Genomic DNA, 13,112 nt, shown 5'->3' with positions numbered 1-13,112 from the left:
CCTCCGGATAAAAATTGCTGGCGCGAACGACGCTCGCGTTCGAGAAGAAAGGGCTAAACACACGCCCCCTTACGGATGCAGGTAGCAACAGCAAGCACCGCGCAGCCCGCACCACCGACACGCGCACGACAGAGGACGCCTTGCATAATCTACATGAAACAAGCGTAGAGAGACCCTACTCCTCGCACTGGGTTCTCCTGCATACTTTGGCGCCTCGAGGGGTGCGCGCCAAGTGCGGTGTTTTTAGCTGTATTTAGATTCGGCATCTGCCGCACACCGTCCCATCCCAGCGACGAGCGCTCGGCCATAAGACCATGCAACACGGCACGGACAACGCTCTAGCGCGACATCGAGTGCTCGTTGTGTGCGCATTGTAGTATTCAGCCGCAGAAGTGGAAGCCAGCAATCGCATCCCGCATGCGGCTGGTACGCAATGTGGCACTCGCACAGGAGGGCGCCACGTTTCGAGCTTATTTTCGGCAGCGATGCATCAACAGCAACGTCATTTCAAATGAAGCCGCGGGCAACTTTCTACTACGACATCCTCTCGCCGTATGCGTACATACTCTTGAAGACGCGGGCGCCGCTCGAGGCGAAGCTGGACTTGCGCCCCGTGCCGATCTACTTGCCTGGCCTCTTCAAGGCCCACAACGTCGTGGGACCGATGGCGATTCCTTCGAAGCGCGCCTTCATCTACGCCTCGGTCGTGCGCTCGACCAAAAAGCTTGGGCTTCCGTTCAAGTTTCCGCCGCGACACCCGTTTCCAGCGACGCCGGCCCTTCGACTGCTCGCACAGGAGAACGCCGACTTAGCCATGCTCGACAAAGCGTTCGACTTTGTCTTTGGTCACGGTCAGGACCCGGACGAAAAGTGGCCCGAGTTCTGCGCGGCGCTGGGACTGCCGATGTCGACGGTCAAGCCAACGGACGCTACGATCAAGGCCAAGCTCATTGCTAACACAGAGGCCGCCGCGCGGCAGGGAGTCTTTGGTGTGCCCACGATTGCGTACCAGGACCAGCTCTTCTTTGGCGCCGACTCGATGGAATGGCTCCTCGAGTTTCTCGACGATCCAGACATGTTTAACGATCCGGCGTACAAAGCGGCGTGGGCGACGGAAAACCCGTTCGCGCGCAAAGAATAAGGCGGTTGCGCTGAAGCCTCGATCGTGTTGTGTGGTGATGCCTTGGCATGCATAGATACCTATAGCTCTAGAACTCTAGTAATTTCACTACAAACGCCAGCAAATTTACATGCGAGCTGCCTGGAAACACAGCTGAATCATCTTGTCAAAACCACAAAGTTCTTGGCACAAAATCATCGTATAAAAGCATTTGGTATTGGAAGTGCCCGTCGCTTGCCACGTCGAGCGCAAGGGTACAATGCACAAGTCCTCAAAGACAAAGCGACTAGTGTGCCCAAGCTAGTAGCGTCACTAACACTGGAGCTCTTGGCGTCAGCCTCCCAAGCACACAAGTTCGCTCACTCAATCGAATTGTTGCGATCTTCCCAACTTCAAGGTATCTTCGAACTTCGATTGACGTTGAGGCGACAGGCAAAGTCGGAACTGCAACGAAGTGCCATGAAGCCCCGCGCAAACCTGTACTACGACATCATCTCGCCCTTTACGCACATCCTCTTGCGAACGAGAGGTCCGCTCGAGGCAAAGCTGGACCTGCGCCCCGTGCCCGTCTTCCTCCCCGGCCTTCTGCGCTCGCAAAAGAACATTGGCCCGGCGGAGATCCCGTCCAAGCGCGCCTTCTCGTATGCGTCCATGGTCTGGCGGACGGAGAAACTGGGCGTCCCATTTAAGTTCCCGCCGTTGCACCCGTTCTCACCGCTCGCGCCGCAGCGCCTACTGACCCAAGTTGACGCCGACCTGCCCATGCTCGACAAGGCGTTTGCCTTTGTCTTTGCCGATGGCCGAGACCCCAACGACGAATGGCCCGCATTCTGCGAAGCGATTGGGCTACCAGCGTCGACTCCCAAGCCCACGGACGAGGCAGTCAAGGCCAAGCTCACGAAAAACACCGAGGATGCAGTCAACGCTGGCGTCTTCGGCGTCCCGACCATCGAGTACCAAGGTCGCCTCTTCTTCGGCACAGAGTCGGTCGAGATGCTCTTGGACTTCATCGATCGCCCGGGTATGTTTGACGAGCCGGCCTTTCAGGCAGCGCTCAACACAAAGAACCCGCTGCTTTCGAAGTGAGCCATGGGGATGGTATATTTGAACAAGCAAATTCGATGTGAGAAAATGATGTTGTTGACCAGCGTCATGGGTCATGCCAGCGCGGGAACGTGGCGCCAGCGGCGTCCGTATCCCACGACCTTTGGCGACGAATGCCAGGGCTAAGCTGCGGAGAAGCAGCTTCCACTCTGCACTGCCTATCACACATCCTTCTCCGCCGAGCTGCCTTCGTTTCATTCGCCCAAGGGGCGCCCACCTCTTAATATCGCCCAAGCCCCCCACTCGGTACGTTCCTGGAGAAAGTGCTTATAGCTTCTTATCGGTACATGGATGACGTTGGGTGTCGAGCCGGACGGCAGACAAGGCGGTGGCTTCCATCGCCGTGGCCGCCGACTTCTGAAAGGTCACGCTTGAGCCCTTTCGGACCTGTTCGAAATTGCTGCTGCGCCACGATTGGTCGAAACGTCTGGGCTAAACCAATCGCTGCGTCGTCGCAAACCTACGAGCCAATCCGAACGCGCGACAGATCGGGGCATTCGAAAATCACGATTTGCTTTGTCAAAACCGTCGTGCGCTTCCAGCAGCATGCGAAGCGTCAGTGACCAACTTTCGACCTCGAACGCATGGCAAACGAAGCGACGTCGCTGCGCATGCATGGTGACGCGTCCGCTGCGGTCATGGGGCGCCCGCTGCGGCCACCGCTGATGCTCGACCCCAATTTTGTTTTGCGGCCGCTCCGAACCAGCGACCGGGTGGAGATGCCACCGTGGCGTCCGCGCGAGCAGCTCGCCGAGCCATTGCCGCGTTTTCAAACAATCTTGCCGTCCGAAAACGACCGACAACGCGCGAACCCGGCGCCTCCGTCCCTCGTCCAAGAAGCCCAAGCGCAGCATCGGCTCTGGAAAGAGCGCGAGCACGAGCTCATGCGGCGGCAGCGCCACGCGTTAGGCTTGAAAGAGAAGGAGCTCGGTCGATCACGGCGGTGTGCGGCGCCTCACCGCCTCCAGGAGCTCTTCATGCGACGGCAGCACGAGCTCATGCAGCAACAGGAGCAACAGAAGCGGATCGAGCGCAATGTCTATCAGCTCACGTACCATCGCATGCTGGCCGAGGAAGACTTGCAGCGCCTGCAACACCAAGAACGTCTGCAGCAACAAGCAAAGGCGCAGCAATTGGAGTCGTCTAAGGTGCAGACGTTCGAGCGTGCGGTGCTCCAAGCCCCGTCTCTGGACGCGGTGTCCACGCGGCGCGTGTCGGCATCCACAGTCAACGACGCCGACGGCGCGAGTTTGCTCTCGTTTTTGCTGCCACCCGCGCTGCCTCCACCGCAAAACGGCTGGAACGTCAAGGGCGTGACGCTCAACGAGCTTCGGCCGCACTTTAACAAGCCCATGGCCGTGGTCGCCCAAGAGATGGGCGTTTGCATCACGCTCATGAAGAAGATTTGCCGCAAGAACGGTCTCTCGCGCTGGCCGCACCGGCGCATCCGCAGCCTCGTGAACCGCATCACGTCGCTCCAAGCCGTCGCCGACACGGTGGTCGAGAAGGTGGAGAAGGCGCGGTTCGTAGCGCACATTGCAAGCCTCCGGCGCGAGCTCTCGGACGTGATCCACAACCCGAACGGGAAGAGCCGCAAGGCGCAAGAGTACGAGCGGCGCAAAGACATCAGCGCAGGCGACTCGATGAGCGACGACACGACGCTCAGCGACGACGGCGGCAAGCCCTTGGACATGGACTTGAGCTGCTTCGAAGTGCTCCGCGACGAAAAGGCGCGCGGGTCCATCTCGTCGCTTTTGTGCGATTAGCGACGCTTATTGTCATTCTTATTGCCAGTGCACTCTCACATAAAGTCTATAGCGTCTTATACATATCGACTCTACGGGCGCGCGCCATTGATCTCTTCGTGGAAGAGGTCGAGACCGACGAGCAGCGCCGCGTACATGGCGTTGGTCCGCATGACCGGGTGGCGGATGAACGGCGCGCCCGAGAGAAGCGCCGCGACGCCCACGTTGGCAAAGTCCTCGGCACCACGCAACTGCTCCATCGTCGTCTTGATGCCTTGGTACGAGAAGAAGAAGCTACACCATGGGTCAAGTAAGAATGGGCGGCATCCAGCTCGTCGTACCCGGAGAAGAGCATGCCACAGATGCCGGCCGTGCGCGAGATTGACCGAATGGCCTGCGCGTTGATGCGTCCGTACTGCGTATGGGCTTGGCGCACTGCATCGACTAGAAAAGGTAGTATGTATGAGCGACGCTTGATTGAGGGCTGGCGACGGACCGCTGCCAAAGGTGAGGCCAGTCGAGAGACCAACGAGGCCGCCAAAGACGAGCTTGTGGCGCAGCGTCGTATAGTTAAAGGGCTTGGCCGGCGGAGCCGCGTCCGCCGTCTTCTTTGCCGGCGCCGAGCTCTCTTCGTACGACGACCAACTGCGGCCCATGTCTGTCTGTCTTCGAATGGCATTCGCGGCCTTTCTAAACGCACCCGTACACCTTTATTTATTGTCGACATACACATTTGAAGTAGTGCGCAAACCGGGACTCGTACGACCGTTAATTAACACGTTTTTTAACAGCGGTGCCGCCCGATCGTTGCAGCAAGTCGGGCAGATCGAGCCCACGGGCCCACGCCCACAGGAAGCATTTGATCTCAGGTTCTCTTTATCCCATGACGTGACAAGCTCATAGACTACTGCTTACCAGGACGGCTGGACTCGGTCAATATGCTGCACGTGGCCAGGTGCGGTGCTGGCACAAGCCTTTGGCAGCGACGCCGTGCACGGAGGTATCGAGGCTTAAAAGAACAAAAGAATGCATTTGAACAAGCGTATCAGAGGTCTGTGGAGCTTAGTTGCTCATGTACTTCTTGTTGTCCAAGAAGCCCTGGAGGGAGGCCTTCCCGAGCGGGCTAGTCTTGCAGTACGCTTGCAGGCGCTTCATCATAGGCGTGTCAATCTCCTACGCACGATTTGGTATCTCTCAAACGAGACATGGTAGCGCACGTACCGGCGGGACGGTGTCCTTGCCCGAGATGAAGTTGAAAATGTCGATCGTCTCGCGGTTCAGAATGTCTTCGTACTGACGGAGCTCGTCGGCCGTCAGCGACATGACGTTCTCGCTCGCCCAGCGGCCAAGGAGCAAGTCCACTTCCAACCTAAGAGAGCTCGGTCAGCGGGCAGAGATGCGATCTTGGCGACGTACCAGCCGCGCTGCTTGCTGCGGTAGATGACGCGCTTGCGGTTGGCCATGTCGGCGTCAATGGCTTTTTCGCCTTGGCTAGTGCACGTGCATGAATACGACATGCAAGCTCGCCGTGCGCGGCCAAGCAGCGTACCTCGCATCCGGGTACTCGGCCTTCGAGGCAAAGTGCTCCTTGCGCATCTGCTCATTGCGGACCTGTGCGCGGAGCTCCTGCGCTTCCGTGATGCTGAGCGGCGGGAGGTTGGCGTGAAACGAGGAATGCTCGGTCGAGAAGGCGCGGGCGGCCATGCGCGGCGCGGCGCGGCCGCAGAGGATCGAAGCGCGAGCGAGCATGATGGTTTCTGAAGGTCTGCGAAGTTCACCGGTTGGACTTCGCCACTGGCCGCGCTCCTCGGCTCCGGATTGGCCAAAATGATTTGCGGCTTTGGATTGGTCAAAATCCCACACACTCCATTCGAGCCGATGACCAAGTCGCCGCGACGCATGACCAAGGCCTTTGGCCACATGATGGCCACATGCCCCATGGACGTACGTCGTCCCGATGGAGGCCGTGGACATGGCAATGCTAGCGGCACTCGTAGGTGCAAGCGTATGGTGCCTGCGTGGCCAAGATTGAAGGCGGCGTCAACCGCGACGCGTGTGCCAAGGAGTTTGCCAAGCTCAAGCTCTGCTTCGAGCACGCGGTAAGCGTGGTGCTGCAAGTGCAGTGCTACATCTCGCATCTGTACTTGTGTAGGTCAAGGCCGCCAAGTAGATACGACGCAGCGACGTTTGCAGCTAAAGTAGACGCAAGACGCGACGATGCCATGCCAGCTTTGCGAGAATCTCGCCAGGTGCTCGAGTCTTGAGTATAGTGGTCCCTGCCTTCAAGTGATTTGCTATTGCTCTGAATAATGTAAAAGCGCAATTCCACCACCGAAGCGACAGGGCTAGCATGAGCCCTTTGCATGAGCTCGCTTTTCCCACACGAAAGAAGAGCGCGCAGGAGTTGGCATTTGCCAACGAGAGCTCTAGCCCCAACAACATGCTCAACAGCGCTCCTTACTACGCTCCTCTGATGCTGCCGCCTTCGCGCCCGACGATGCCAATGTTCGTGGTCCGCATGACGCATGACGACAATTCCCTTTCTCTCGAGCGTCGCTTTGCGGCGTTGGAAGCCGGTTTGAACCGCCTCGAGGTCCAGCTGAGCGCTGCCAGCGCACTGCAGTCGGTGCAAATGCAAGTGCAAATCGCCCGTGTGCACAACACCCACTGCGCAATGAGCGACGCGCTTCTGCCATTGCCTAAGACAGAGGCCGGCCACGCGCGCCCCGTGTTTGTCGCAAGCGGCGTCGCGGGGCCGCTGCCTCGTCCCGTGGGGAGCACACCGCGTCAGTTTCCAACGACGCGAACGCAGCTTTTGGATCTCTCGCTCCGGGACCTCAAAAAGCTTGCGTGGTTTTATAGCTCCAGCTTTGGCGTCCAAGACCCACACGCGACCCGGCACGAGATCATGCTTGCCTTTCTGAGCTTTGTTCAGCTCTCTAACTCGTCCTTCTAATTCTCAACTAATGGCTATCCCTTGAGTGCCTACTTGTGGCTTCTAGTATGTCTCTTGCAGATTGACACCCGTCCACGACATCATGCATTTAACCTCCTGCAAGGGGCCAGTCCTATCGACTCGATCTCTGTAGTCCAAGCGTTGAAGTTGACTGTGTGCTTCCTTGGAGGTACCGAGCGAGCTTACGGTCCCTTGATTTGATTGCCATTGTAAGTCGCAAAGATTCCTGGTGGTCTAATGTAACCATGTTTGACGTGGGATAAACGGATACGAGTTTAGTGCCTCACTGCCTATAATACGAGCTGTGCTGCAAGGCAGTGATGGCGTAGCTCGAGATGGTATACATAATGGTGCATTAGCTGGGCGGCGAGATCGAGTAGAGAAGAACGTTGGTGACCACCAAGATGGCAATGACACCATAGTACCAGCACACCTAAATATGAAATACTACCGGATCATGTCTTATTGCATGCAGAGCGACGTACCTTTTTGCGCTGGGCATTGACGTACGCGGCCTTCTCGGCTTGGATGCGCATCTCGTCGGCGCCGGCCTCGACGTCGCGGTTGAGGTCGTCGAGCATCGGGTTCTGGATCTGCACTTCATTGTGGATGTCGCGGGCGTGCAGCGACTGGGCGCCCGCGTAGACGACGTCGAGGTCGGCCTCTTGGTGCTCGAGGTCGTACCGGCGGTACGCTGTTGTCGATGCCATGTTCAGCGCTGAAAAAATACTCGTCGCTTGTGCGACATCCCGCGTGTGACACAATATGCGTTAAAGAGAATAGACACAGTATGCAATACGTTAAATAGCATCGATAGGTTTAACGCTGACGTAGAAGAGTAAAACGCCGAAAATCCGGCGGCTCGCAAAGCGGAATGCTGGTCTGTGTGTCTGCCAAGTTCTTGTGAGCTTTGTGAGAAGACGCCGTAAAGGCTTTGAGATCGGAAGATCCAATATCGTGCAGAGCCCAAGGCTGCCTCGGTGATTACCACGCGAATATATATCTTTCGCGGTACAAGAGCTATTGACGACGATCGCTCGAGACCACTGCGATTGCGCCAAGAACGTACTAGCGTTAACGTTCGGCCGTAGAGCTCTATTTCGCTTACGACAGCCTTGCAGCGGTAGTTTCAATCGTGCAAAGGGTAGACTTCTACATCTTGACGCGGATCCGACGTGGAGTTGATGGCTTTTGACCTAATTTAAGGCCACTTTCGCTCGCATATCCAGCATTTCATCAAGCTGACCGGCCGAGGCAAGTATCTTTGCATTTGTGGCACTAGCGCTGTCTGATTTCTAACGTGAAAAGTCGCAAATTGCCCGAAAGGTTTCATATTTGCACAAGGCAGACATGTCTCGACGCTGAAATAGCACAATGGACTACAAGGCCACGGCGCTAGCCTGTGAATATTGCTGGAAGGCTTTTATATTTCCCTTTCATGGCGCCACGAGGACGAAGAAGACGACAGGAGTAGAGTGGTGGAGGTGCATTGGTGGTAGTATATAGGAAGGTTCGATCTGTCAGACGCTTGAATCGGGTCATCATTTACAGCGGCCTAAGTGCATCGTGAGCGCGAAGGAAGCTATCGACCGGCGACGTACACTGCGTATAAGACGATGAGGATCACGATGAGGATCGCAATGATGCCATAGTACCAGCACATCTACACCAGAGGTACCATGAAGCCTATCGCACAGATGGCTCGGTGTACCTTCTTCTTCTGGGCGTTGACAAGCGCGGCCTTCTCGGCCTGGAAGCGCAGCTCAGCCGCGCCTGCCTCGACGTCGTCGCCAAGGTTGTCGATGAGGTGGTTCTGCGAGACGACTTCGCCGTTGATGGCCTTGGCGTGGTGGTTGAGATGGCGCGCGCCGACGAGGACCTCGTCGAGGTCGGCCTCCTGCTGCTCGCGGTTGTAGCGCTGCTGCTGCTGGAAGCCGTTCATGCTGTGCCTGGAAAGCCCGAATTGGTTGCTCGCATCGGAACTGACGATTTATTGTCAAACTCGATATTTGCGCCAAATATTTTGCTATCGATTTCAACAGGTATCTGTTTTCAGGAGGAGGCACATACTCAAAACAAGTTATTTGCTGGCCGATCGCCACGGCGCTAGCAATATATGCATATATACAGGTTACGGGATAAGAAGGCGTGCGCTACCGATACACCTCGTCCTTGGCTCGCGTACGATGCTACCGCGAGAGCCCCACATCTCTTATAATAACAAAATAGCATACCTCTGTACGGTAGCCACTGTATAGCAGGCGAGTGCACCGTGTCGGGCAAGCTCCACGATACGGTGTCTAAATGCACGCCATTTTGCGATCTGATGTCCCCACACTGCATTGTCAAGCTAGGACCACTCACCATAAGTACACCTCGAGCACGTGCGTTGCTACGTCGCATTCTTGCATAGAAGAGAGTACTCATTATGCTGTCGACGGCGCGGCGAGGCAGCAGCGTGGCGGCGTTGAACCCCGCATTGCAGTCTTAAGTTGCGTGATTTTCGCCACGCGTTTCATGCCATCGGTCAATTCGGTCTTGAAGAATGTATGCGATGAAAAAGCCATTGAAGGGACCTCATGCCAAGCCCGAAGGTGACCGTCGAAGGTGTCTTTGACGACCTCGCGCTCTCGAACCCGTCGTTCCCGCTCGATTCGGACGCGGTCTCAGTGCTCACGTCGCCCGATGCGTTCTACCAGCAGCTACTCACCAACATCCGCGCCGCGCGGCGCCGCATTAGCCTCTCGTCGCTCTACATTGGCACGGACGACCTCAGCCGCGCGCTCGTCGCCACGCTGCAAGAAGCCGTGGCCGCGAACCCAAGCTTGGAAGTGTCCATCGTGCTCGACTACTCGCGCGGGCAGCGCGGCGGCAACACGGCCAAGAGCTCGGTAGCAGTCCTCGCACCGCTCCTCGATGTGCATCCGGGCAATGTCCGCTTGCACCTCTACCGCGTGCCGCAGCTCGAGCACTGGGCAGCGAAGCGCCTGCCACCGCCGTTCGACGAGACGATGGGCGTGAGCCACTCCAAGGTCTACCTCTGCGATGACACGCTCATCATGAGCGGCGCCAACTTGAGCGGCGACTACTTTACGCAGCGCCAGGACCGGTACGTGCAGATCCACTCGACGCACCTCGCGGCCTTCTACCACACCTTTGTCGAGGTAGCCACTGTATTGCATTTGCAGCTTTCGTCTCGACTGTGCTACTAGGTCATGGCCGAGCACGCGCATGGCGTGTCCATGTCTAATGGCGTTCCGCTCGTGAACGCGCCATTGGGGTCGGCCGCCGACTTTGCCAATGCACTGAGCGACTTGCAGCAGTACCCGTCGGTGACTGAGCCGTCGAATGCGACGACGTGGGCGATGCCAACGATTCAATTTTCGCCATTGCGCATCGTCCAGGACCAGCACACGCTGTCGCGGCTCGTCGGCCTTTTGCCCGAGCACTCGTCGGTCGACATTGCATCCGGGTACCTCAACTTCCCACCCTTCTTGACCGAAGCGCTCGTCGACCGCGGCGTGCCCCTCGATGTGCTCACGGCGGCGCCGATGGCCAACGGCTTCTTCAACGGCAACGGCATCAAGGGCGCCCTCCCGATGGCATACTCGCTCATCGAAGCCGGCTTCTATGATCGGTTTGGACCTGAGCTGCTCACGCTGCGCGAATACAACCGCAGCAACTGGACGTTCCACGGCAAAGGGCTGTGGGTCCACGACTGCAACGGCGCGGTGCCACTCACGATCGTCGGCAGCTCCAACTTTGGCCAGCGTTCGTATGGCCGGGACCTCGAGTCGCAGGTTTGTCGCGCGGGAAGGACGGAACCAGTTCTTATGCTTCATAGGTCTACTTGTTTACGACCGACCCGGCGCTTCAAACCACGTTTCAAGGCGAGTACGAGCAGCTGCGAACGCACAGCGAACTCGTCACGGACGCACTCTGGAAGCGACCGGATCGACAGCTGCACGGCCTCTTCTCGTGGAAGTATGGCCATTGGATACGGCCGGCGGCCCGCGCCGTCCTCTCCTTCTTGTAGTAGTAGGCGACTAGAACATGCTGGGCCTCGCAACCCTATTCAGCGATTTCGTTATATTTGCGGTGCAATGTGTCGCATAGTAGCTCGTCTAGTACGCATGTGAAGAACCCTAACCCTTCGTGCGGCGCGACCCTACCCTCGCTAGAGCACCAGCGACATGGTGCTGGTGGACTGCGGACATGTTGTCCTTTGCCGAGCTATCGTCGGAGTCACTCGCTTATGTATACACAAGTAGATCGATCAAAAGAATTGGATTATCGCACTAGGCTTCGTCGTTGCGCACGGGTGTCTCGACCAATGGCTCGTTCTGCCCGAGGCGTGTCGCGAGGTAGGCTTCGACACGGGGTGCCGACTCGACGTTCTTGCCGCGCGACTCGAAGCCAAAGGCGACCAAGACGAGGACGGCAAACACAAGGACCCCGGCGCAGACCCACATGATGGTCTTGCTGCTGCAGCCATTCTCGATCATGATCGGCACCACGTACGGTCCGGCGGTGGCGCCAATGCGGCTAAACGCCGAGGGATACGCCGCCCCCATGGCGCGGATCGGCGTCGGGTAGTTCTCGGGCGTGTACGCGTAGAGGGCCCCCCACGCGCCGAGCATGAACCACGACATGAAGGCGCCCGTGATCATGAGGTTTGTCTGCGTATTCTCCACGTAGCCAAACGCGAGCGCCGAGACAATTGACCCGACAAGGTAGGCGGCGAGTGTCACCTTGCGGCCAAACACCTCGACGAGGTACGCGGCCGAGAGGTAGCCCGGGAGCTGCCAGAAGATGATGAAGAACATCGAGCCCGTCGAGTTGTTGAGGTTGTATCCGCCCTTCTCCTTGCCGCGGAGGTCGGGCAGCCAAATGTACACGGCGTAGTACGAGAACGCGAGGCAGCACCAGACCGTCCAGAGCACGAGCGTGCGCGCGAGGAACTCGCCGCGAAACATGAGCGCGACGCGCTCGTACGGCTTGAGACTGCTGCAGTTGTACGTGTCCATGCCGGGCGTCAGCACAGTCGGCTTGAGCGTGTCCTTGTCGTACGTCACACCGTGGGCGCGCTCGATCTTGGCGACGATCGCCTCGGCCTCGTCCATGCGGCCGACGCTCGCGAGCCACTTGGGCGACTCGGGGATGAGGTACCGGATCGCGACCGCGTACAGCGCCGGGATCGCCGACAAGTAAAAGACGACGCGCCACGAGACGTGCTTGGTGAGCTCAAACGCGAGGAGGACAGCGATCATGGCGCCGATCGACCAAAATGATTCGAGGAGCACGATGATGCGGCCGCGGACTGGCGCCGGCGCGAGTTCTTGGACGAGCGTCGCAGCGACCGGGAGCTCGCCGCCCATGCCGATACCAGCGATGAAGCGGAAGGCGAGCAAGACACCGTAGACGTCGGCGGCGCCGCAGACAAGCGTCGCGAGCATGAAGAGAAGCAAGGTCGCCATGAAGATGGGCTTGCGACCATACGTGTCGGCCAACTGGCCAAAGAAGATGCCACCGACGAGCGAGCCGGCAAAGACCGCCGAGCCGAGGAGGCCGAGCTCGTGCGCGTTGAGCTTGGAGCCGTCGCTGTTGCGCACGTCAGTCTTCCAGCCTTTCGAGCCGAGGTACGTGAAGAGGAAAGTGTCCATCGAGTCCATCGCCCAGCCAATCCCCGACTTGAGGAGGAGGCCCCAGTAGTAGCTCGAGACGCCGAGGAAGCCGGTCAGCGGGAGGCTGTCGAGGCGGTGCGAGATCGCTTGCACGGGCGACGCCATGGTGCTCGAGAGCAAAAGCCAAAGTGAGACTGCGGGCGATCACTACGCTTGTGTACGTGCGTCGGGATTCGATGTGCACTATGCGTTGGCTCTCTTTATGTATTGTGACAGGTTTTTGTCAACGCAGCAAGCTGTATACCCGATGAGTCATCCAATCCAATGCTAGAAGGTATGCAATGTGAAAGGTTTTGCCGGGGTAGGGTACTTCTGGCGCCACTCACCGACATGCACCGCTCACCACCTCGGCCCGCGTGCAATGAGCCGACGCAAAGTTGAAGCGCGCCAGTCGCCTCACTGGCACGCTGCGATGCGATCATACGCTGCTCACACTGTGAGTGACGCGCAGGTCGCGTGATCGGCGCACCAAAAGCCGAGCACCGAGCGCCGAGCTCCGAGAT

At 58.2% G+C, this 13,112-nt stretch overlaps 11 protein-coding genes across 11 annotated transcripts; 6 read left to right on the top strand and 5 right to left on the bottom strand.

The window, feature by feature from the left end:
• The first annotated feature begins 297 nt into the window (after positions 1 to 297).
• Positions 298 to 1,288, top strand: SDRG_07190 (hypothetical protein). Its single transcript, XM_008613010.1, has one exon. It carries the CDS (start codon positions 434 to 436, stop codon positions 1,139 to 1,141), a length of 708 nt encoding a protein of 235 aa, XP_008611232.1. The 5' UTR covers positions 298 to 433; the 3' UTR covers positions 1,142 to 1,288.
• Positions 1,289 to 1,544: 256 nt separating this feature from the next.
• Positions 1,545 to 2,264, top strand: SDRG_07189 (hypothetical protein). Its single transcript, XM_008613009.1, has one exon. The coding sequence runs from the start codon at positions 1,580 to 1,582 to the stop codon at positions 2,204 to 2,206; it is 627 nt and encodes a 208-aa protein (XP_008611231.1). The 5' UTR covers positions 1,545 to 1,579; the 3' UTR covers positions 2,207 to 2,264.
• Positions 2,265 to 2,749: 485 nt separating this feature from the next.
• Positions 2,750 to 4,061, top strand: SDRG_07188 (hypothetical protein). The gene has a single exon (XM_008613008.1). The coding sequence runs from the start codon at positions 2,809 to 2,811 to the stop codon at positions 3,988 to 3,990; it is 1,182 nt and encodes a 393-aa protein (XP_008611230.1). The 5' UTR covers positions 2,750 to 2,808; the 3' UTR covers positions 3,991 to 4,061.
• On the bottom strand, positions 4,062 to 4,625 carry SDRG_07187 (hypothetical protein; the record flags this gene model as incomplete). The annotated part of the gene is made up of 3 exons (XM_008613007.1): positions 4,062 to 4,263; positions 4,311 to 4,413; positions 4,466 to 4,625. The coding sequence occupies 3 exons, from the start codon at positions 4,623 to 4,625 to the stop codon at positions 4,062 to 4,064; spliced, it is 465 nt and encodes a 154-aa protein (XP_008611229.1).
• A 345-nt stretch (positions 4,626 to 4,970) lies between these two features.
• SDRG_07186 (hypothetical protein) lies at positions 4,971 to 5,786 on the bottom strand. Its single transcript, XM_008613006.1, has 4 exons — positions 5,519 to 5,786; positions 5,386 to 5,460; positions 5,191 to 5,338; positions 4,971 to 5,142 (listed from the first exon to the last, which is right to left on the bottom strand). Exons 1-4 carry the CDS (start codon positions 5,716 to 5,718, stop codon positions 5,032 to 5,034), a joined length of 534 nt encoding a protein of 177 aa, XP_008611228.1. The 5' UTR covers positions 5,719 to 5,786; the 3' UTR covers positions 4,971 to 5,031.
• Positions 5,787 to 5,868: 82 nt separating this feature from the next.
• On the top strand, positions 5,869 to 6,139 carry SDRG_07185 (hypothetical protein; the record flags this gene model as incomplete). Its single annotated transcript, XM_008613005.1, has 3 exons — positions 5,869 to 5,913; positions 5,967 to 6,068; positions 6,122 to 6,139. The coding sequence occupies 3 exons, from the start codon at positions 5,869 to 5,871 to the stop codon at positions 6,137 to 6,139; spliced, it is 165 nt and encodes a 54-aa protein (XP_008611227.1).
• A 180-nt stretch (positions 6,140 to 6,319) lies between these two features.
• SDRG_07184 (hypothetical protein) lies at positions 6,320 to 6,925 on the top strand (the record flags this gene model as incomplete). The annotated part of the gene is made up of 1 exon (XM_008613004.1): positions 6,320 to 6,925. One exon carries the CDS (start codon positions 6,320 to 6,322, stop codon positions 6,923 to 6,925), a length of 606 nt encoding a protein of 201 aa, XP_008611226.1.
• A 355-nt stretch (positions 6,926 to 7,280) lies between these two features.
• Positions 7,281 to 7,635, bottom strand: SDRG_07183 (hypothetical protein; the record flags this gene model as incomplete). Its single annotated transcript, XM_008613003.1, has 2 exons — positions 7,281 to 7,358; positions 7,411 to 7,635. 2 exons carry the CDS (start codon positions 7,633 to 7,635, stop codon positions 7,281 to 7,283), a joined length of 303 nt encoding a protein of 100 aa, XP_008611225.1.
• Positions 7,636 to 8,170: 535 nt separating this feature from the next.
• Positions 8,171 to 8,905, bottom strand: SDRG_07182 (hypothetical protein). The gene is made up of 3 exons (XM_008613002.1): positions 8,637 to 8,905; positions 8,527 to 8,588; positions 8,171 to 8,480 (listed from the first exon to the last, which is right to left on the bottom strand). Exons 1-3 carry the CDS (start codon positions 8,865 to 8,867, stop codon positions 8,471 to 8,473), a joined length of 303 nt encoding a protein of 100 aa, XP_008611224.1. The 5' UTR covers positions 8,868 to 8,905; the 3' UTR covers positions 8,171 to 8,470.
• A 576-nt stretch (positions 8,906 to 9,481) lies between these two features.
• Positions 9,482 to 11,104, top strand: SDRG_07181 (hypothetical protein). The gene is made up of 3 exons (XM_008613001.1): positions 9,482 to 10,089; positions 10,138 to 10,725; positions 10,770 to 11,104. Exons 1-3 carry the CDS (start codon positions 9,505 to 9,507, stop codon positions 10,959 to 10,961), a joined length of 1,365 nt encoding a protein of 454 aa, XP_008611223.1. The 5' UTR covers positions 9,482 to 9,504; the 3' UTR covers positions 10,962 to 11,104.
• A 48-nt stretch (positions 11,105 to 11,152) lies between these two features.
• SDRG_07180 (hypothetical protein) lies at positions 11,153 to 12,762 on the bottom strand. The gene has a single exon (XM_008613000.1). It carries the CDS (start codon positions 12,712 to 12,714, stop codon positions 11,224 to 11,226), a length of 1,491 nt encoding a protein of 496 aa, XP_008611222.1. The 5' UTR covers positions 12,715 to 12,762; the 3' UTR covers positions 11,153 to 11,223.
• Between the last annotated feature and the right edge of the window lie 350 nt (positions 12,763 to 13,112).

Source organism: Saprolegnia diclina (assembly GCF_000281045.1).
Source record: "Saprolegnia diclina VS20 unplaced genomic scaffold supercont1.20, whole genome shotgun sequence".
Classification (NCBI taxonomy): Eukaryota; Oomycota; class Saprolegniomycetes; order Saprolegniales; family Saprolegniaceae; genus Saprolegnia; species Saprolegnia diclina.
The sequence above is the reverse complement of the archived record's forward strand: the minus strand, read 5'-3'. Positions and strand labels throughout refer to the sequence as shown.

Excerpts from the sequence above, each read along its gene's own strand:
- SDRG_07190 (XM_008613010.1), top strand. The coding sequence starts at position 434 with ATGTGGCACTCGCACAGGAGGGCGCCACGTTTCGAGCTTATTTTCGGC.
- SDRG_07189 (XM_008613009.1), top strand. The coding sequence starts at position 1,580 with ATGAAGCCCCGCGCAAACCTGTACTACGACATCATCTCGCCCTTTACG.
- SDRG_07188 (XM_008613008.1), top strand. The coding sequence starts at position 2,809 with ATGGCAAACGAAGCGACGTCGCTGCGCATGCATGGTGACGCGTCCGCT.
- SDRG_07186 (XM_008613006.1), bottom strand. The coding sequence starts at position 5,718 with ATGCTCGCTCGCGCTTCGATCCTCTGCGGCCGCGCCGCGCCGCGCATG. Across the intron at positions 5,339-5,385 it reads CGCAGCAAGCAGCGCGGCTG|GTTGGAAGTGGACTTGCTCC; the intron begins GTACGTCGCCAA and ends GAGCTCTCTTAG. Across the intron at positions 5,143-5,190 it reads GCAAGGACACCGTCCCGCCG|GAGATTGACACGCCTATGAT; the intron begins GTACGTGCGCTA and ends AATCGTGCGTAG.
- SDRG_07182 (XM_008613002.1), bottom strand. The coding sequence starts at position 8,867 with ATGAACGGCTTCCAGCAGCAGCAGCGCTACAACCGCGAGCAGCAGGAG. Across the intron at positions 8,589-8,636 it reads TCAACGCCCAGAAGAAGAAG|ATGTGCTGGTACTATGGCAT; the intron begins GTACACCGAGCC and ends CCTCTGGTGTAG.
- SDRG_07181 (XM_008613001.1), top strand. The coding sequence starts at position 9,505 with ATGCCAAGCCCGAAGGTGACCGTCGAAGGTGTCTTTGACGACCTCGCG. Across the intron at positions 10,090-10,137 it reads TCTACCACACCTTTGTCGAG|GTCATGGCCGAGCACGCGCA; the intron begins GTAGCCACTGTA and ends CTGTGCTACTAG. Across the intron at positions 10,726-10,769 it reads GCCGGGACCTCGAGTCGCAG|GTCTACTTGTTTACGACCGA; the intron begins GTTTGTCGCGCG and ends TATGCTTCATAG.
- SDRG_07180 (XM_008613000.1), bottom strand. The coding sequence starts at position 12,714 with ATGGCGTCGCCCGTGCAAGCGATCTCGCACCGCCTCGACAGCCTCCCG.